General features: G+C 46.3%; 1 protein-coding gene across 2 annotated transcripts; it reads right to left on the bottom strand.

Moving 5' to 3' along the window:
* Positions 1-313: 313 nt before the first annotated feature.
* Positions 314-21,032, bottom strand: LOC141053957 (uncharacterized). Of its 2 annotated transcripts, none has more exons than XM_073551114.1 (2): positions 6,906-21,032; positions 314-3,701 (listed from the first exon to the last, which is right to left on the bottom strand). In XM_073551114.1, the coding sequence occupies exon 2, from the start codon at positions 3,693-3,695 to the stop codon at positions 1,032-1,034; it is 2,664 nt and encodes an 887-aa protein (XP_073407215.1). In that variant the 5' UTR covers positions 3,696-3,701; positions 6,906-21,032; the 3' UTR covers positions 314-1,031. The 2 variants fall into 2 exon arrangements, with proteins under 2 accessions (XP_073407215.1, XP_073407214.1); XM_073551113.1 differs by having other exon boundaries at positions 8,566-21,032.
* Between the last annotated feature and the right edge of the window lie 563 nt (positions 21,033-21,595).

Below are 21,595 nucleotides of genomic sequence, written 5' to 3'. Positions count from 1 at the left end.
GTACCAAGATAAGGAACATATACCGGGATGGGGGACATATATCAGGATGAGGGTTACATATCAGGATGAGGCACATATACCGGGATGGAGGACATACACTACCGTTCAAAAGTTTGGGGTCACCCAGACAATTTTGTGCTTTCCATGAAATCTCATACTTTTATTAATCACATGAGTTGCCAAATGAATGTGAAATCTCGTCCAGACATTGACAAGGTTCGAAAAAAAGATTTTTATCTGAAATAATGTAGAAAAATATATATATATATATCTTCTTGCACGGTTGAGAATCAAAAGTAAAGGCAATGTTGAATTGAGGATAAAATAAATCTTGTTTTTAATTATTCATTTCAAAAAGTGATTACAAAAATGAAGAAAAGTAAGTTCATGACATGCAGTAATTATTTGAAGAGAAAACGAGCATTGTTCTTACATATAGTCTTGAGCAGCTGTCCGGGTGTTCGAGAGTCTCAAGGGATATGAGATCTCCTGAACAAGAGTTAGACCAGCTTTATATACTATTCTGACCTATAAAGTACAACCACATATGGTGGCTTGCCACTATGTTCATAAGTTCTTCCATATTAAGTGAACCGTAGTTATTTTAACAATATGCATACAGTTATTTATGCATTACCTTAGTCTGAGATATTTAAGCCTAAAGTCTGAGATCTTTAGAACCATTCATTATCTCTAAATAGTCACATTTTGACAGCTTTGACTATTTTGACCTATACATTTGACAAGAGAGACAGCTGTGTGAGCCAAGGAACTCAGAATAACTCAGTCACTTCTCTAAAGTAAGCAAAGCCTGTTAGCTATTCTGTATGAGAGAATTAATCCATATATTTTTTTATTATAGAAATACTGATATTTTACAGTCCCCCCTGATTATGATTTGAGAAATATCATAATCAATCCTAACTCATTCTCTCACCATTCGTATCACATTCATTCTTTATTCTGAAAACCTTGTATCACATCTGCCCTGAATGTCATCTGAATTTTCAAACCTATTGTAAAAACAAAAATTAGATCAGAGAGTTATATTTTTTTCGTTTTAACATCTCTCTTAAAATATCATCTTCCTTTTTCATTTCTATCTTTATATTCTTATAAATTCTCCTAATTTTACACATAATAATTATTTGATATATTATACACAGCAAAACTATGATAAATAGAATAACAATCGGATTAGACAATACATTTCCTGCTGCCATTTTCGCTGAAGACTGTGACCAACTAGTTACAGATTTTCCTAAATTTCTCCACCATGATGAGCCTGACATACTCGTCCATTCATGTTCAATATCATTTAGATTACCTTGTTCATGTCTAAATACAATTTCAGCTTCTTTTAATTGTTTTGTCAGCAGATTTAATAAACCCTTGTCTTTCTTTATTTCATTTGTCCACAAATCCCAAGGGAATTTATTGACTTGTGACAAATTGAACTGGATCGGAAGGATTTTCAGACGTCTTGAGCCTATTGACGTAATATTAATACTTCCTTCCTTCTTTGTGAGAGTTTTAACATTTCCCTCAATACAATATAAACCCATTGTCAGATTTTCGACATGTACACAAGATGAGAAGAATGCAGAAACTGCTTCTCTTCCTGACATGACTTGGAAACAAGTTTTGTTAGCGCTTATTGGTGTCACCGGGTCATGTATCGTGTGGACATTCTCAACTCTGGCATGACAAGAAGTATGATTATGGAAACATGAATGATAAATGACTTTATCCTGTCCAGGTAGACACATTACCTTGGAAACAAAATTTAAGCATGACGAAATGTCTAATTGTTCAATGTTTGTACCATCAAATGCAAAATCTGTGTACTGTAATTGATAATATAGCAATTGTGTAGGGCTGACAGGAATTCCCAGAACACCCATAGGAACCAGGGTTTCTTCTCTTCCTGACACTGGAATCAGTGATGTTCCTACACAAATGTTCTGTTCACATCCTAACCACTTATTTACCCACAAATCTGTATGGTTTAACGCAAAGTTATATTCTATGGGCAAATTTCTTATTAGCCCTAAAGGGGTAATTCCACTTTGTAAGGCTTGTGCAATCATTTTCAGATTGGTGGAATATTCAATCTGAATTTCTAGACATGTTTTGGCCACTTGAGATTCCTGTTCACTTTCCATTAAAGCTAAAGTAGCATCTTGAAGATGTGATACAGAAGATCCCAATACAGTAGCAGTGTTCAAAACCATCTTTTCAAGGACTTGATTCAAGCTTTTCTGAATCTCTACCCCTTTTCCTCCAATATACCCAATATTTTCCAGATCTGATTTAAGTGTATGAATGTCCATAGTGTTAATTAAACTTCCTACTGTTCCTAATCCCCCCAAAATACCTTCAAACACTCCCCTCTTACTTCTAACCTGTGTTGAAGTTCTTTTCCCAAACCATTGTTCTATTCCCATCTCCATGTTAGTGAGATGTGGTTGACACTGGGGATATCTAGAAGAGATTTTCCAGTTAGACATGTTAAAGGTCCATACCATGGTCAGAAACACTCCATCTCGTAACAGAGGTTTAGTTTGGAACTGATTGATCTGAAAAGGAGTAGATGGTTGAAATCTTGTCTGTGTGCATACATTATCTACTGCTGACCATATATTTACCTTTACATCTCTACATTGTTTGTAGTTATATTTCGTTAAAATGCAACATTGGTAAGGTCCAGAATCCTTAGGAGATGGATTATCTACAGAAAAAATAAAATCCTTATTTAACCATCTCACGTTACCGGATTGACCTCTGTGTATAACATTTGTTGGACCATTTGAAAAACTTCCCAAAAATGATTTATCTTTGGTCCATATTAACAAAGATTCTGAAGGTAGCTCTAACCTCGTGTTGCATTTTAATAATAAAGGAGACATATTTTCTTGACTATATACTGCTTGTGGTGTAACCCTTACTTCTGGAGCTATAGTATTTGAAACTGTAAAAACTACAGATACCTGTACTTGTACTGGTTCTCTGGTTATCTGAAAATTCCATGTTTTTACCCAATCCTCGTCTCCTTCTGTAATAGAAAGAAATGCAGGATCTAAAACTTTCCCAAATAGTTGTGTCCTTAACCAAGCATCTGTTTTGGATGTTTCAACTTTCCCTTTTGCGATCATATCATTTGTAATATCTCCTGACCACACAGCTCTCTCTTCACCTCTTATCTCTATATTCCAGAATAACACATCTGTAGGACTACATTCCCATGTGCCTGTCTTATTATTGTGTATATAATCTCCTTGTAACTGTGTGAACTTCGTCTTAGGTCCTGTGGCTGCATGTAATATTATGTCAGTGTCATGTATAAAGTGTAGCTCAATACAGCATTTTGCACCAAAACCCATGCAAATGTTTCCAGTAATATCTACTGAATCGTCCGGTATGTCCTCATCTATTAAGCTTTGTAGATTCGTTCCTCTTGGTTTCCTTGGATGTAAAGTTCCTTTGAAAAGTTCCTTCACTTCACTAGTATTTGTTCCATGGTGTGAAATATCTTCAGCGTAGATCACAGTTGAAACAGTACAAAACAGCAGAAATGTGATTCCCATCAGATAGTAGCTTTTCCTGGGCAACGTCTTTTTCTCCTGAAGGATTGGTGTTGAATCCCTTCCGTCAAAGACGTGGAGTTTCATATTCCAGTTCTTATTGGAATCCATTTCTTCCTAAAAGAAATGCAGTATCATTATTTTGCAATATACAGTTTGCATTGATCAACATGTACCCACAATTTTTGTTGTCTGCGGGTATTTTTAACCACCTTAGATGCTCGTTGCACAAGAATCATCACTTGTCCCATGGTTTCGATAATTTCAAAGGGACCTTCCCAATTACTTTCCCAAGGTCCATTCTTCCTGAAAGTTTTAATCATCACTAGAGCCCCTTTCTTGAATTTGGATACATATGGTGGCTCCATTCTCTGCATTCTTGATGCAGCATGTGGAAGAATTGTTTTCAAATTTTCCTGCAACAATTGCAACCATTTGGACCTTGCAACAGCATCTTTTTGTGGTGTAGACAAAAATGGTTCATGAGGAAAAATCAATGGCATTTTTCTTCCTGTCATCAGTTCAAAAGGAGTAAACTGAGTTGTGGCAGAGGTTGTTCCTCTTACACTCAACAGTACAAAAGGTACTGCATCAACCCAAGTATTGCCTTTGTCCAATAACATCTTGGCAATTCTGGATTTTATTGTTCTATTCATCCTTTCCACAATACCAGCAGACTGTGGATGGTAGGGTACATGAAACTGTTGTCGTACCCCTAGAATAGCACAAACGGCTTGCATGATTTTTCCTGTAAAGTGACTTCCTCGATCAGAGGTGATCATTCTTGGGATCCCCCAAGTACAAAAGACATGATTAACTAATGCTCTAGCTGTAGACAAAGCATCATCTTTCCTGACAGGTAAAATTTCAACCCACTTAGAAAAAACATCTACTACAACCAATGCATACCTGAGACCATTTTTACCTGATGGTAACGGTCCAATGTAGTCGATTTGTAACGTAGACCATGGACCCTCTGCAGGTGCGATTCGGAGTAGTGGCGGTTTCTGTCCTTTTGGTCTTGGATTAATTTGGGCACAAATGAGACATGATTGAACAACACTTTGCACTGTCTCTTCCATCTTTTCCCAGTAAAATTTCTCTCTGAGAATGCCTAACAATTTTTGTTGGCCCAAATGACCCAAACTTTCATGATTGTATTTTGTGAACTCAACCTGTAGATGTCTTGGGACAACAGGATGCAACTCCCCGTTTAAGTCATGACACAAAACCCCGTTTTCACAAACAAAGGGAGGTTTTGGATCAACCCGGGAAGCAACAAGAGATGAGTCTTTTTCTTGTTCTTCCACAAAAGAAGGGATATGCGTGTCTGTTCTTTGAACTGCTGAAACCTCGAGCGGTTCAGGTTCAAACACCTCTTCTCCTGTCAGGGCTGCCTCTTTGGCTAGCATATCTGCGGTTGCATTTCCAACAGATAATTCATCATCAGATTTTTTATGGGCCGGAACCTTGACAATAGCAAAACCATTAGGGTTTTTTGATGCTATCCTGAAAATTGTCTTCAGTGTGTCACTGTGAACAAGAGTCTTATTAGATGAATCTACATAGCCTCTTTTTTCCCAAACTGACAAGTAATCTGTCAGTGATCTTACAACATAAGAGCTATCACTGTAGATCACAATGGGACACTGATCATCTGCTTCATTCAGCTGTAGTACCATTTTTACTGCTTCTAGCTCTGCTCTTTGAGCTGAAAAATGACTCGGTAATTTGTGCTTCACAACCTGTCCTCTGTTGGGATAAAAAATGGCATATCCTGAATAATAGTGCCCATCTGAATAGAATCTGGAACCATCTACAAAAATTGGTTCGTCTGTTACCTCTGCTTTCCGTCTGAAAAGTGATGGACTTGGATCCTGAAAAGACTGTAAACAATCATGAGTTTGTCCTTCATATTGCATCAGCTGAGGAAGAACATATTTGGCCTTGTAATCTACCTCAATTTGTTTGGGAGACAATGACAATAACCAATGAGCAAATCTCTGATGTGACACACCTGGGATATTATTCTCAAAGAGAAGTTTTAGTGTAGAGTGAGGAGTTTGCAAAATGATTTTGTTGAACCCGACAATATGTTTGGTTGCTTTGACTGCAAAGTACACACCTACCAAGTGTCTTGCACAGGTCTCAAAACCTTTTTCAACAGGTGAGAGAAGTTTTGAAAAATAGCCCAAAATTCTCCACTCTTCTCCCTGTAATTGCAGCAATACAGCAGAAACAGAAATCTCCGATGTGTGCACTTGCAAAGCAAATGGAGCCGAAGGATCTACTGTGGACAAAGCAGGTGCATTTTGTAAATTAATTTTCAATTGTTCAAATGAGGTTTGCTGTTCATCACCCCAAGGACCAAAGTAATCACTGTTTTCACCTTTCAAAAGATCATATAAAGATCTGGCCTTATCTGCAAAATTCTCAATGAAATCCCTTGAATAATTCATAAGACCTAAAAAATGTCTCAATGCCTTGTGTGATGTCGGAATTGGTAGGGAAGCAATTGCCTCAATTCTTTCCTGCAGTGGCTGCCTTTTTCCTGGACTCAACAGCACCCCTAAAAATCTGACCTCAGTCTGCATCAATTTGACCTTTTTGGTGTTCAATTTCAACCCTGCATCATGCAGCAACTCAAACAATTCTGTCAGAAGAGAAACATGTGTCTCTTTATCCTCTGTAGACAATAAAATATCATCCACATATTGCAGAATGCAATCAGGCCTCGAAAATCTGGATAATACCTTTGCCAATGCCTGATGAAAAACACTAGGTGACAAATGTGCTCCTTGAGGTAACCTGCAAAACAGATATTGCTCGTCCAAGAAAGTAAATGCAAACTTATACTGACAACTCTTTTCAAGAGGTATACTGAAAAAACCATTGCTAATGTCCAGTACAGAGAAGTATTTGGCCTTTGCATTTAACCTTGCCATCATGTCATGAGTATCTGCCACAATTGGTGCGACATTGGGTGTATGCTTATTGAACATCCGTAAATCCAATATCATTCGATAAGAACCATCAGATTTCAAAACACACCACAAAGGATTGTCCGAATTTCTGCATAAAATCTGTGCCAAGTATATTTTCAGAATCACGACAATACCAGATGTCAATTTCTGTTTTGAAAGAACTAGGTATTTCCAAAATCACATTGGGAACTAAGGTTGCTTTAGTTCCACCTTTTCCACTGAAACCGACAATTGTACAAACTGGTGAATCTGGGTTTAGCTTCAAATCAAGGTTTGGAACACTTAACTGAGCTCCTGTGTCAATGAGGAATACAACATTCTGGCCTGCTAAACTTACTTTGATAAATGGTCTTCCACAGTCATCCAATGTAACTCGAGTCACAAATTCCAATGGATGTGGTACAGGAATAGTCTGTGATTGTCAGAAAGATGAAGGAGATGGGAGAAGACCAGTGTCCTTTTTAAAAGACCTTGGAATTCTATCCCTTGACTCTGTTTCCTTCACTGTCATTTCTCTGATCTGTCTGATTAATGGTGCATATGGTGACTGTGTTTGTCTGTTGGCAGTATGAGCAGGTGCAGATAATTGTAATGCAGGTGCGGAAGGTGTGGTGTATGATTTTGGCATGAGTCCGTTTTCCCTTCCAAGCTTACCTGTTCCTTGTGTACCCATCTCTGATTCTGCTCTCAAAAATTTCCTGCACTGCCACTTCAAGTGTCCAGGTATACCACAAAAATAACAATGGATATTGTTCCTTTGTGTAGTATTTTTACCTCTATGCTCAATGTGATCCCTGCTCTTGGAGAATACTGTGGCTCTAGGTTTCAGTTGACTGTCTTCCTTCTCATGAACTACCGCTATTTTAGCCTTGACCTGATTTTGTTTCATGGATCTCCTTATTCTGTCAATAAAAACTGTTGCTTCTTGCAATGATGGCTGAGTGTTAGCCAATTGCACTGAGGCAGGATCTAAGTACTTGAACTTCTTTACAAAAAATTTGATCATGGATGCTGGCTCTTCGTGAGGCCTGAGATCCATTACCATCCTATAGGCCTGTTCAAACTTTACCAAAAAAGAGAATGGGTCTTCAGAAATATTTGTTTGTAAACTCCCTAAAATATCAACTGTAGGCATGTCTTCTCCGGTTGTAAACAATACTAATTGTCTAAGTCTGTCTTCTTTTGTACTATGTGCCATTTCATTCTCATCATTTAATCTGGGTGTGATCTGTAATCTTTTTCCCATATGTGAAGGTAACCAAACTTTGAATATTTTATTCTTTTGCTCATCATTCAGATTGTATTTGTCTGTGTTTGATTCAAAAGTGTCCGCATTATAAAAGGCATCCATCTTATCATTGTAATTTGGAATGTCTTTTACAATTTTCATTAGCTGATCGTGTATTTTCAGATTAATGCGTGCTGCTCTGTCATGTAATTTTTTCCGTTGTAATTCTACTGCCTCTAATTCCTCTACTGAAGCATCTGGATTTTGCATATTTGGTACAAATGAAGAGGAAACACCGTCCTCCTGTTTACCTGTTGATCTTGTGTTAACAGAAACCCTTTTTATATCTTGTCGTAATTTAGACAATAACTCTGTCCTGGTATCTATTTGATCTTCCAATTGTTCTATATGTTCTGACAAAATCAAACAATTTGGACAATCAAAGTAATCCCCGTCAGACTCTTGTGTGTCACCTGGTGTGTCAGTGTGATTAATGTCTTGTGTGACAATGCATGTTTTATAGGTGTTAGGTTCAGTTTTCTCAAAGACTAGGCTATTATACACATGAACTAGCTGCATAACATTCTGAAGTTTCCTTTGTAATTTTCTAACTGAGAAAAACCTTTTGTCAATTTTAACATTTTCTGCCTCACATTGATTATACAAACTAGACCATAATTGGGCATCCGTATGATTATGAACAAACTTGAAATCTATGTTACTTTTCTTAGCATAATCATGTATAAAATCCATTATATTTTTTTCTCACCTATTGAGAGTCTTTCCCGTCAATGGATGGTCCTCTGTGTCCTTATGCAATCCTCAGATCTCCGTCTGGATGAGACGCATGCAGCTCTTTACGATCCTCACCCGTCGTCTCCAGGTTCAGTGTGATCCTTGTGCCGTGAAATAGTGGAATTCGTGAGGAGGCTTGTACAACAGGTGGTTTTTTAGCAGAGTTCGTGCTCCCCCCTTGCACAATCGAGGAAGGAATGCCAGCCAAAATTAGCACAAAAGATCAGTCTGGCTAAGGCTCACCAAAATGTAGAAAAATATATATATATATATATCTTCTTGCACGGTTGAGAATCAAAAAGTAAAAGCAATGTTGAGGATAAAATAAATCTTGTTTTTAATTGTTCATTCAAAAAGTGATTACAAAAATGAAGAAAAGTAAGTTCATGACATGCAATAATTATTTGAAGAGAAAACGAGCATTGTTCTTACATATGGTCTTGATCAGCTGTGTTGTCCGGGTGTTCGAGAGTCTCAAGGGATATGAGATCTCCTGAACAAGAGTTAGGCCGGCTTTATATACTATTCTGACCTATAAACTACAACCACATATGGTGGCTTGCCACTATGTTCATAACTTCTTCCATATTAAGTGAACCCTAGTTATTTGAAACAATATGCATACAGTTATTTATGCATTACCTTAGTCTGAGATATTTAAGCCTAAAGTCTGAGATCTTTAGAACCATTCATTATCTCTAAATAGTCACATTTTGACAGCTTTGACTATTTTGACCTATACATTTGACAAGAGAGACAGCTGTGTGAGCCAAGGCACTCAGAATAAGTCAGTCACTTCTCTAAAGTAAGCAGCCTGTTAAATAGATTCTGTATGAGAGAATTAATCTATATTATAGAAATACTGATATTTTAAATGCAGTCACTGTGTGCAGTCTCCTACTCCTGTGCAGTCACTGTGTGCAGTCTCCTCCTCCTCTGCAGTCACTGTGTGCAGTGTCTTCCACCTGTGCAGTCACTGTGTGCAGTCTCCTCTTTCTGTGCAGTCACTGTGTGCAGTCTCCTCTTTCTGTGCAGTCACTGTGTGCAGTCTCCTCTTTCTGTGCAGTCACTGTGTGCAGTCTCCTCCTCCAGTGCAGGCACTGTGTGCAGTCTCCTCCTCCTGTGCAGTCACTGTGTACATTCTCTTCCTCCTGTGCAGTCACTGTGTGCAGTCTCTTACCCTGTGCAGTCACTGTGTGCAATCTCTTCCTCCGATGCAATCACTATGTGCAGTCTCCTCCTCCTGTGCAGGCACTGTGTGCAGTCTCCTCCTCCTGTGCAGTCACTGTGTACAGTCTCTTCCTCCTGTGCAGTCACTGTGTGCAGTCTCTTACCCTGTGCAGTCACTGTGTGCAATCTCTTCCTCCGATGCAATCACTATGTGCAGTCTCCTCCTCTTGTGCAGTCACTGTGCGCAGTCTCCTCCTCCTGTGCAGTCACCGTGCGCTGTCTCTTCCTCCTGTGCAGTCACTGTGCGTAGTCTACTTCCTCCTGTGCAGTCACTGTGTGCAGTCTCCTCCTCCTGTGCAGTCACTGTGTGCAGTCTCCTCCTCCTGTGCAGTCACCGTGTGCAGTCTCCTCCTCCTGTGCAGTCACCGTGTGCAGTCTCCTCCCCCTGGCAGTCACCGTGTGCAGTCTCCTCCTCCTGTGCAGTCACTGTGTGCAGTCTCCTCCTCCTGTGCAGTCACTGTGTGCAGTCTCCCCCTCCTGTGCAGTCACTGTGCGCAGTCTCCTCCTCCTGTGTAGTCACTGTGTGTGCAGTCTCCTCCTCCTGCGCAGTCACTGTCTTCAGTTTCCGCCTCCTGTGCAGTCCCTGTGTGCAGTCTCCTTCTCCTGTGCAGTCATGTGTGCAGTTTCCTCCTCCTGTGCAGTCACTGTGTGCAGTTTCCTCCTCCTGTGCAGTCACTGTGTGCAGTTTCCTCCTCCTGTGCAGTCACTGTGTGCAGTCTCCTCCACCTGTGCAGTCACTGTGTGCAGTCTCCTCCACCTGTGCAGTCACTGTGTGCAGTCTCCTCCTCCTGTGCAGTCACTGTGTGCAGTCTCATCCTCCTGTGCAGTCACTGTGTGCAGTCTCATCCTCCTGTGCAGTCACTGTGTGCAGTCTCCTCCTCCTGTGCAGTCACTGTGTGCAGTCTCCTCCTCCTGTGCAGTCACTGTGTGCAGTCTCCTCCTCCTGTGCAGTCAGTGTGTGTGCAGTCTCCTCCTCCTGTGCAGTCACTGTGTGCAGTCTCCTCCTCCTGTGCAGTCACTGTGTGCAGTCTCCTCCTCCTGTGCAGTCACTGTGTGCAGTCTCTTTCCCTGTGCAGTCTCCTCCTCCTGTGCAGTCTCCTGTGCAGTTACTGTGTGCAGTCTCCTGTGCAGTCACTGTGTGCAGTCTCCTGTGCAGTCACTGTGCACAGTCTCCTCCTCCTGTGCAGTCACTGTATGTGCAGTCTCCTCCTCCTGTGCAGTCACTGTATGTGCAGTCTCCTCCTCCCGTGCAGTCACTGTGTGCAGTCTCCTCCTCTTGTGCAGTCACTGTGTGCAGTCTCCTCCTCCTGTGCAGTCACTGTGTACAGTCTCTTCCTCCTGTGCAGTCACTGTGTGCAATCTCTTCCTCCGATGCAATCACTGTGTGCAATCTCTTCCTCCGATGCAATCACTGTGTGCAATCTCTTCCTCCAATACATTCACTGTGTGCAGTCTCCTCCTCCTGTGCAGTCACTGTGTGTGCAGTCACTGTGTGCAGTCTCCTCCTTTTCTCAGTCACGGTGTGCAGTCTCCTCCTCCTGTGCAATCACTGTGTGCAGTCTCCTCCTCCTGTGCAGTCACTGTGTGCAGTCTCCTCCTCCTCTGCAGTCACTGTGTGCAGTGTCTTCCACCTGTGCAGTCACTGTGTACAGTCTCTTCCTCCTGTGCAGTCACTGTGTGCAGTCTCTTACCCTGTGCAGTCACTGTGTGCAATCTCTTCCTCCGATGCAATCACTATGTGCAGTCTCCTCCTCTTGTGCAGTCAATGTGTGCAGTCTCCTCCTGTGCAGTCACCGTGCGCAGTCTCTTCCTCCTGTGCAGTCACTGTGCGCAGTCTACTTCCTCCTGTGCAGTCACTGTGCGCAGTCTACTTCCTCCTGTGCAGTCACTGTGTGCAGTCTCCTCCTCCTGTGCAGTCACTGTGTGCAGTCTCCTCCTCCTGTGCAGTCACCGTGTGCAGTCTCCTCCTCCTCCTGTGCAGTCACCGTGTGCAGTCTCCCTCCCTGGCAGTCACCGTGTGCAGTCTCCTCCTCCTGTGCAGTCACTGTGTGCAGTCTCCTCCTCCAGTGCAGTCACTGTGTGCAGTCTCCTCCTCCTGTGCAGTCACTGTGTGTGCAGTCTCCTCCTCCTGTGCAGTCACTGTCTTCAGTTTCCTCCTCCTGTGCAGTCCCTGTGTGCAGTCTCCTTCTCCTGTCCAGTCACTGTGTGCAGTTTCCTCCTCCTGTGCAGTCACTATGTGCAGTTTCCTCCTCCTGTGCAGTCACTGTGTGCAGTTTCCTCCTCCTGTGCAGTCACTGTGTGCAGTCTCCTCCTCCTGTGCAGTCACTGTGTGCAGTCTCCTCCTCCTGTGCAGTCACTGTGTGCAGTCTCCTCCTCCTGTGCAGTCACTGTGTGCAGTCTCCTCCTCCTGTGCAGTCAGTGTGTGTGCAGTCTCCTCCTCCTGTGCAGTCACTGTGTGCAGTCTCCTCCTCCTGTGCAGTCATTGTGTGCAGTCTCCTCCTCCTGTGCAGTCACTGTGTGCAGTCTCCTGTGCAGTCACTGTGTGCAGTCTCTTACCCTGTGCAGTCTCCTCCTCCTGTGCAGTCTCCTGTGCAGTTACTGTGTGCAGTCTCCTGTGCAGTCACTGTGTGCAGTCTCCTGTGCAGTCACTGTATGTGCAGTCTCCTCCTCCTGTGTAGTCACTGTATGTGCAGTCTCCTCCTCCTGTGCAGTCACTGTATGTGCAGTCTCCTCCTCCCGTGCAGTCACTGTGTGCAGTCTCCTCCTCTTGTGCAGTCACTGTGTGCAGTCTCCTCCTCCTGTGCAGTCACTGTGTACAGTCTCTTCCTCCTGTGCAGTCACTGTGTGCAATCTCTTCCTCCGATGCAATCTCTGTGTGCAATCTCTTCCTCCGATACAATCACTGTGTGCAGTCTCCTCCTCCTGTGCAGTCACTGTGTGTGCAGTCACTGTGTGCAGTCTCCTCCTTTTCTCAGTCACGGTGTGCAGTCTCCTCCTCCTGTGCAATCACTGTGTGCAGTCTCCTCCTCCTGTGCAGTCACTGTGTGCAGTCTCCTCCTCCTCTGCAGTCACTGTGTGCAGTGTCTTCCACCTGTGCAGTCACTGTGTGCAATCTCCTCTTTCTGTGCAGTCACTGTGTGCAGTCTCTTCCTCCTGTGCAGTCACTGTGTGCAGTTTCCTCCTCCTGTACAGTCACTGTGTGCAGTTTCCTCCTCCTGTACAGTCACTGTGTGCAGTCTCCTCCTCCTGTGCAGTCACTGTGTGCAGTCTCTTCCTTCTATGCAGTCACTGTGTGCAGTCTCCTCCTCCTGTGCAGTCACTGTGTGCAGTTTCCTCTTCCTGTGCAGTCATTGTGTGCGGTCTCCTCCTCCTGTGCAGTCACTGTGTGCAGTCTCCTCCTCCGGTGCAGTCACTGTGTGGTCTCTTCCCCGTGCAGTCACTGTGTGCAATCTCCTTCCTTCGATGCAATCACTGTGTGCAGTCTCCTCCTCCTGTGCAGTCACTGTGTGCAGTCTCCTCCTCCTGTGCAGTCACTGTGTGCAGTCTCCTCCTCCTGTGCAGTCACTGTGTGCAGTTTCTTCCTCCTGTGCAGTCTCCTCCTCCTGTGCAGTCACTGTGTGCAGTCTCCTCCTCCTGTGCAGTGACTGTGTGCAGTCTCCTCCTCCTGTCAGTCACTGTGTGCAGATTCCTCCTCCTGTGCAGTCACTGTGTGCAGTTTCTTCATCTTTTGCTGTCACTGTGCAGTCTCCTCCTCCTGTGCAGTCACTGTGTGCAGTCTCCTCCTCTTGTCAGTCACTGTGTGCAGTCTCCTCCTCCTGTCAGTCACTGTGTGCAGTCTCCTCCTCCTGTCAGTCACTGTGTGCAGTCTCCTCCTCCTGTCAGTCACTGTGTGCAGTCTCCTCCTCCTGTCAGTCACTGTGTGCAGTCTCCTCCTCCTGTCAGTCACTGTGTGCAGTCTCTTCCTCCTGTCAGTCACTGTGTGCAGTCTCCTCCTTCAGTGCAGTCACCGTGTGCAATCTCTTCCTCCTGTGCAGTCATCGTGTGCAGTCTCCTTCTCCTGTGCAGTCACCGTGTGCAGTCTCCTCCTCCTGTGCAGTCACCGTGTGCAGTCTCCTCCTCCTGTGCAGTCACCGTGCGCAGTCTCCTCCTCCTGTGCAGTCACCGTGCGCAGTCTCCTCCTCCTGTGCAGTCACCGTGCGCAGTCTCCTCCTCCTGTGCAGTCACCGTGCGCAGTCTCCTCCTCCTGTGCAGTCACCGTGCGCAGTTTCATCCTCCTGAGCAGTCACCGTGCGCAGTCTCTTCCTCCTGTGCAGTCACCGTGCGCAGTCTCTTCCTCCTGTGCAGTCACCGTGCGCAGTCTCTTCCTCCTGTGCAGTAACTGTGCGCAGTCTCCTTCCTCCTGTGCAGTCACCGTGTGCAGTCTCCTCCTCCTGTGCAGTCACCGTGTGCAGTCTCCTCCTCCTGTGCAGTCACCGTGCGCAGTCTCCTCCTCCTGTGCAGTCACCGTGCGCAGTCTCCTCCTCCTGTGCAGTCACCGTGCGCAGTCTCCTCCTCCTGTGCAGTCACCGTGTGCAGTCTCCTCCTCCTGTGCAGTCACCGTGTGCAGTCTCTTCCTCCTGTGCAGTCACCGTGTGCAGTCTCCTCCTCCTGTGCAGTCACCGTGTGCAGTCTCCTCCCCCTGGCAGTCACTGTGTGCAGTCTCCTCCTCCTGTGCAGTCACTGTGCGCAGTCTCCTCCTCCTGTGCAGTCACTGTGCGCAGTCTCCTCCTCCTGTGCAGTCACTGTGCGCAGTCTCCTCCTCCTGTGCAGTCACTGTGTGCAGTTTCCTCCTCCAGTGCAGTCACTGTGTGCAGTTTCCTCCTCCTGTGCAGTCACTGTGTGCAGTTTCCTCCTCCTGTGCAGTCACTGTGTGCAGTTTCCTCCTCCTGTGCAGTCACTGTGTGCAGTTTCCTCCTCCTGTGCAGTCACTGTGTGCAGTTTCCTCCTCATGTGCAGTCACTGTGTGCAGTTTCCTCCTCATGTGCAGTCACTGTGTGCAGTCTCCTTCTCCTGTGCAGTCACTGTGTGCAGTTTCCTCCTCCTGTGCAGTCACTGTGTGCAGTTTCCTCCTCCTGTGCAGTCACTGTGTGCAGTTTCCTCCTCCTGTGCAGTCACTGTGTGCAGTTTCCTCCTCCTGTACAGTCACTGTGTGCAGTCTCCTCCTCATGTGCAGTCACTGTGTGCAGTCTCTTACCCTGTGCAGTCACTGTGTGCAGTCTCTTACCCTGTGCAGTCACTGTGTGCAGTCTCCTCCTCCTGTGCAGTCACTGTGTGCAGTCTCCTCCTCCTGTGCAGTCTCCTGTGCAGTCACTGTGTGCAGTCTCCTGTGCAGTCACTGTGTGCAGTCTCCTGTGCAGTCACTGTGTGCAGTCTCCTGTGCAGTCACTGTGTGCAGTCTCCTGTGCAGTCACTGTGCACAGTCTCCTCCTCCTGTGCAGTCACTGTATGTGCAGTCTCCTCCTCCTGTGCAGTCACTGTATGTGCAGTCTCCTCCTCCTGTGCAGTCACTGTGTGTGCAGTCTCTTACCCTGTGCAGTCACTGTGTGCAGTCTCCTCCTCCTATGCAGTCACTGTGTGCAGTCTCCTCCTCCTATGCAGTCACTGTGTGCAGTCTCCTCCTCCTGTCAGTCACTGTGTGCAGTCTCCTCCTCCTGTCAGTCACTGTGTGCAGTCTCCTTCCTCCTGTGCAGTCACTGTGTGCAGTCTCTTCCTTCTGTGCAGTCACTGTGTGCAGTCTCCTCCTCACGTGCAGTCACTGTGTGCAGTCTCCTTCTCCCGTGCAGTCACTGTGTGCAGTCTTCTCCTCCCGTGCAGTCACTGTGTGCAGTCTCCTCCTCCCGTGCAGTCTCCTCCTCCCGTGCAGTCACTGTGTGCAGTCTCTTCCTCCTGTGCAGTCACTGTGTGCAGTCTCTTCCTCCTGTGCAGTCACTGTGTGCAGTCTCTTCCTTCTGTCAGTCACTGTGTGCAGACTCTTCCTTCTGTGCAGTCACTGTGTGCAGTCTCCTCCTCCTGTGCAGTCACTGTGTGCAGTCACTGTGTGCAGTCTCCTCCTCCTGTGCAGTCACTGTGTGCAGTCTCCTCCTCCTGTGCAGTCACCGTATGCAGTCTCCTCCTCCTGTGCAGTCACCGTGTGCAGTCTCCTCCTCCCGTGCAGTCACTGTGTGCAGTCTCCTGTCTGGTGTGAGGCTGTGATGAGAGTCAGACACAAGGGTCGTTTCGTGCCCCCCAGGATGTAGAGAGACTGGATGCGGTTGAGAGTTGGGTGAATTACCGCCACAGCTGTGGTTACAACACAGAACATCAGTGTGAACTGGGTTCGGTGATTTCACCAAGTCAGATTTCGGAAAACCTGATTGGGGCTTCTATTTTTGCAAAGATCTGTAAGACAGTAATGGGACAGATCTCTCCCTCCCGTCCGTGTCTTGTTTCCTGCAGGTACGGGTTGGGTGGGTCAGTTTTTGGTCTCATGTCCAGCAGAGCTGGAGGTTGAGTGTTTGCCTGGCAGTATGAGACTGAGCACAGACCAGAGACCTGGGCCGAGCCAACACAGCCCCCGAGATTCCCACAGTGGTGCAGGCGCCCACGGCACCGGACTGTACACGGACACATCCAGCTGCGATCTGGATGGGAACGGAAATTGGCAAATACCTGGGTCACTGCCTCACTACCTTACATTTGGTGGAGAATGCGGGCAGTGTGAATTGAGGCCTACAACAAAGAAAACTGCAGGCATGTGATGAAGCCCGCAACGCTACAACTCAGGACCGCAGACAAGATGGAGGAATGACTAAAGCAGCTGGCCCTCTAAAATGCAGCAGACAGTCAGGACAACAAACTGCGACCCTAAGAGAGATACCCCCACCGAAGACCCCAGATCATCACAAGGCCCTGGACAAAGTCAGGCCGGCGCGGAGAAAGGGAGAATTTGCCCATCAAGCAGACCAGTGGGCTGAAGCGCTGGCTCCATTCTTGATGGGAGATGCCTAGAAACCATACTTCACCCTCAGCCGTGAGGATGCTTGGAATTATGGAAGATTCAAAGGTGAGATCTTTGTCTGAATGGGGGTCAACACGCTGGTATGGCAGAGCGGGTACACCAATGGTCCTTTGTGGAGGCCCGACCCGCTAGGTCTCAGGCATATGACTTACTGCATCTCATAAAAAAATGGCTCCATCCCGAGACCTGGAGCCCAGTCCAGATGGCTGAGAGGGTAGTAGTCGACTAGTTTGTAGAAACTCTGCAGATCACCATACAAGGGGACCTGGGCAACCTAGGTCAAGTGCTTAGCCCGACTGAACGCTATTTGGCCACCCAGGACCTGGTACAGGACTGTGTCCGACTGCTGCTATCAAGCTGGCTCCTTCAAGTAAATAAGCCAGGGAAAGGGACATGACCCTCTGCTGGGTTTAGTCAGAACCAAGCCCAAACTGAGGGTACCAGAAGCCCAGCTTCTGTACACTTGTCTCGTGGATGAGCAGTGCCACCGCTATCAGGTGCTTGTGGTGCCAAGAGATGAGCCTGCCAACCGCCGCTTGAGCCCATGGAAAAGAGGGGTAATCTGCATACATGGGGAACTGCAGGAGTAATTGACGCGGAGGTTACCCTTTTCACACTGAGCGGGGGGATTAAACATGTAGTGGGAGTAGTGAACAACCTTTCCTTATGGGACGATTTTGGGAAGAGACTTGCCCCTGTTCTGGTCCCTATAGGAGAGCAAAGTCAACTTTCCCAAGGTAAAGGTCTGTCCGGGCGTGGAACCCAAAGATCCCAAGTCAGGGATACCTGCAGCTGGAGCAGAGGCGGTATTTCCTCATATGGCAATTGCTATACTGGGTTAACAAAATTCGAGAAGTAGAACAGCTGGTAGTGCCCCAATCTAACCGCTGGGCGGTGCTGCTTGAGATGGCCCACAAACACGTGCTGGGTGGTCATCTAGGGGTTAAAAAGACACGAGCGTATTCTGCAGCTTCTGGGCCCGGGGTTTATGCCGAGGTTTTGTGAGTTTTGCCCAGAGTGTCAGCTAACCACAGCCACCGCAAATTTCCACTGGTTCCTCTGGCTTTTATCGAGGTTCCTTCTGAGCAGGCTGCCATGGACCTGGGAGGGCCGATAGTAAAATCAGCCCGTGGCCACCAAAACAAATTAGTGGTGGTGAATTATGCTACTCACTACCTGAAGGCAATGCCTATTCGTCCTACCTCGGCAAACCGTATTGACCGGGAGCTAAGGAGATCCCTACAGATGAGTGGACTCCTTTTATGTCCAACATGACAGCGGAGTTGTGCGCCGCCCACAGACAGGTGGTTCAGTGGAGAGACTTAACAAAACATGAAAATCTGGGTTGAAAAAAATAGTATCCAAAGCTGGGAAGGATTGGGACATGTTGCTGCCCTACTTAATGTTTGCCATCCGGGAGGTATCGCAGTCATCAACAGGGTTCTCTCCGTTCAAACTATTATATGGCAGACATCCCAGAGGCCTGATGGACATTGCCAAAAAGGCATGGAAAGGGGAGGCGACGTGTGGTGGACTCTAGTACAGTCCCAGCAAATACACAAGATGGTGCAAATTACAGTCTCACCCTTCCGCTGGCTCGCCGGGATAAGAGCAGCTGCGACTTTGGGGTTTTCAGAGCCAACTACCCCCACCAGTGGCACCCGCTTTGACAGGCACCCACAGAGAGGAGATAATGACAGGCTTAGGAAGATGACAGTCCATTGGTGCCAGCTGATCTGATTGTCTCAACCTAGCTTCTTTGAACGTCTCCATGGGGCCTGGTGACCTGATTGTCACAACTTGGCTTCTCTGAAATTCTCCATGGGTTCAATGATGCTCAATTGATCAGATCTCTATTCCTCCAGCTGGGTCCACGGTCCCTTAAGCTGTCATGCTGTACAGTGTCTCAAATCTGTTTTCCTCTGGTTGGAGCCATGGTGTCTTGGCTACTGTCATGAAGAGTCATAAATCTATATTCCTGCAGTTGGAGCCATGGTTTCAGGCTGTTGTTCTGTAGTGACTCTCTGCGGAAGTATAGAGGTCCCTTTTAATACACACATCTGTCCTTAAGGCCATCATCCACAGGTTCAGGGCAAGGATACATAAGGTCAACTGTCATTGTTCAAGAATTCAATCTGCAATCTTCGAGGGTCAATAAGCTGCATGGACTGATACAATGGATAATCAACAAATTAGCAAACATCGATTGTTCGATGACCCTGCATTCCTGTGCGCCAAGGATAGCAGAACAATAAGCTGCAACACACATCAATTCAAGAGTCAACATTCAGGCTCATATGAAAAATGGCCTATGTCTCTTGACCTACTAGAAAAAATGAATTAATGCTATTTAATCACATTGCCCCCCTCTTAATTAGCCAGACATGATAGGCTTCCAATCATCCTCCTGATCCCCGGCTTGACCTGGGTAACTGCTCATGTAATCCACGAGAACTGATCTCGTATCCATTGCATCCACACATAGCATCCTCTGCATCCTGTGGTTTCTGGAAGCTGATGAAAGCAAAAGATGTAGCCCTACCTCCCTCGTGATTCTTCAACTTGATGGTACGGATCTGCCCATACCAATAGAATAACTACTCCAGCTCCTTTTCCCGCTTGAGGCTTCAGGTCCCAATGTGACCAACAACTCATGGATTTGGGTTGCTTGGGACTGAGTATTTGATTCCAGATTACCACTGGATCCTTGATTTGGCAGGCAGTTCAATTCCTCTTCGTCAAGCTCATCGTCCTCCACAATGTTCTTGCCATCCCAAAGGACCAATTTCTGTATCAAATCCGACTTGAGTGTCAGTGGCCCTGCATTTGATCTGCCGAAGCTGCCACAACTCCTGTAGTCCCCATTTCTTGTTGTACCTGCATATCCCCTGTGGTTCTGCTCCCAAGGCCGAGCTTGTTGGGTTGGACATGGTGGTGTCCAAAACCTGCTGTGTATGCCTCACCTATGGTATGCTGGGACTGTATCTGCCTCCCTGGTTGTGGAGCACTTGATCGGTGTCTACGAACACAAGTCCCCTGCAGCTCTCCCGGATCCGCCTGCCTGAGTAGTATCTCCCCACTGTCATCAAGTGTGGAGACACGAGGGTCAGTGGGTGGTCTTGTCCTCTGGCCCGGATCCCTTTAGAAAGACCGCATGGACCAGGGCTCATCCCACTGACGACCGCACTCCTTCCCTATGAGCATAATGCTACTCAGGCAACACAAGGTGAGCCGGTTGTTAACAGAGTGGTGGTAAAACTTTACTGAATCACCAACAGACAAGAACATACAGAACAGTCCAAGCAAATACACAAGATGGGGCAAATTACAGAGTCTCACCCTTCCACTGGCTTGCCGGAATTAGAGCAGCTGTGACTTTGGGGCTTCCAGTGCTGACCACCTCCACCAGTGGCTCCCTGCTTTTGGTGGGCACCCACAGAGAGAAGGTAATGACAAGCTTAGGAAGCTGACAGTCCATCAAGGTACGTGGCCAGGTGACCTGATTGTCCCAACTTGGCTTATCCGAACGTCTCCATTGATTCAGAGATGGTCAACGGATCAGATCTGTATTCCTCCAGCAGGGGCCATGGTCCTCTGTTATCCTGCAGAGTGTCTCAAATCGGTATTTATTTGGTATTCCTCCGGTTGGAGCCATGGTGGCATGGCTACTGTCATGTAGAGTCTTAAATCTGTATTTCTGTGGTTGGAGCCATGGTTTTTTGGCTGCTGTTCAATTGCGTGTCTCTGCAGAAGGATAGAGGTCCCTTTTTATACCCACATCTGTCCTCCAGGCCATCAGGTCAGGGGGAATATGGGATGAGGTCTACTCTCATTGTTCGAGTATTCAATCAATCTGCATAGTTTGTCCTTCAATGTTTGCAGGTCAACAAGCTGCATGGACTGGGACAATAGGTAATCCACATATTAGCAATCATTGATTGTTCAATGACCCTGCGTCCCTGTCCACCAAGGATAGCAGCACAATCAGCGGTAACAAACATCACTTCAAGAGTCAACATTCAGGCTCATATGAACAATTGTTCTCCTGTCCTATTGGGAAATATGTCTGGTATAATTAAGAACACACGCTGTGTCATCACAGTCCGAATTCCAAAGCTGGACGGACCGTTATGGTCACAATTTGACCTTTGTCCAATTCCCCAGGTAGATGAAGAAATTAAGAGACTGGGTCAGGCCCGTACTTCACAACACCCCATCTGATCAATGGTCACTGGCAGGTGCCTTTGACAAAGTTGGCGAGAGAAGACCACCTTCTAACCCCGGAGGGTCTCATCACCATGTTGACTTGCCTTTTGGGTTACATGGGGCCTCAGCCATGTTTCACAGGCAGATGGACATAGTTTGAGAATCCCATGTTAAGCATGCGTCGGCGTACCTGGGCCATGTCATCATCTACAGTGACGACTGTCAGAATCACTTATCTTGTACAAGTGGGAGTGGCTCAGAGCCACAGGCCTAACAGCAAACCCCAAAAAATGTGTAAAAGGTCTTGAGAAAGCACGTTACTTGGGGGTACGTGACTGGTCGAGGGCTCATTATGGGGGTTGGTCATTCATGGAGCGATTACTGAGACATCAATCATTCCAGGGTGATCACCGAGGTGTCGATCATTCATGGGTCGATCATCGAGGCGTCGATCATTCAAAGGGCGATGACTGAGTCATCAACATCAAAGAGGCTCCATGATGAACGTCCTCATGGCCACAAGGACAAACCA

The sequence above is a fragment of the Dendrobates tinctorius genome, unplaced genomic scaffold, assembly GCF_039654945.1.
Source record: "Dendrobates tinctorius isolate UK_male_01 unplaced genomic scaffold, ASM3965494v1 ptg000173l, whole genome shotgun sequence".
In the NCBI taxonomy this organism is placed as follows: Eukaryota; Metazoa; Chordata; class Amphibia; order Anura; family Dendrobatidae; genus Dendrobates; species Dendrobates tinctorius.
Note: the sequence above shows the minus strand (reverse complement) of the source record. Positions and strands in the feature narration are given on the sequence as shown.

Excerpts from the sequence above, each read along its gene's own strand:
- LOC141053957 (XM_073551114.1), bottom strand. The coding sequence starts at position 3,695 with ATGGATTCCAATAAGAACTGGAATATGAAACTCCACGTCTTTGACGGA.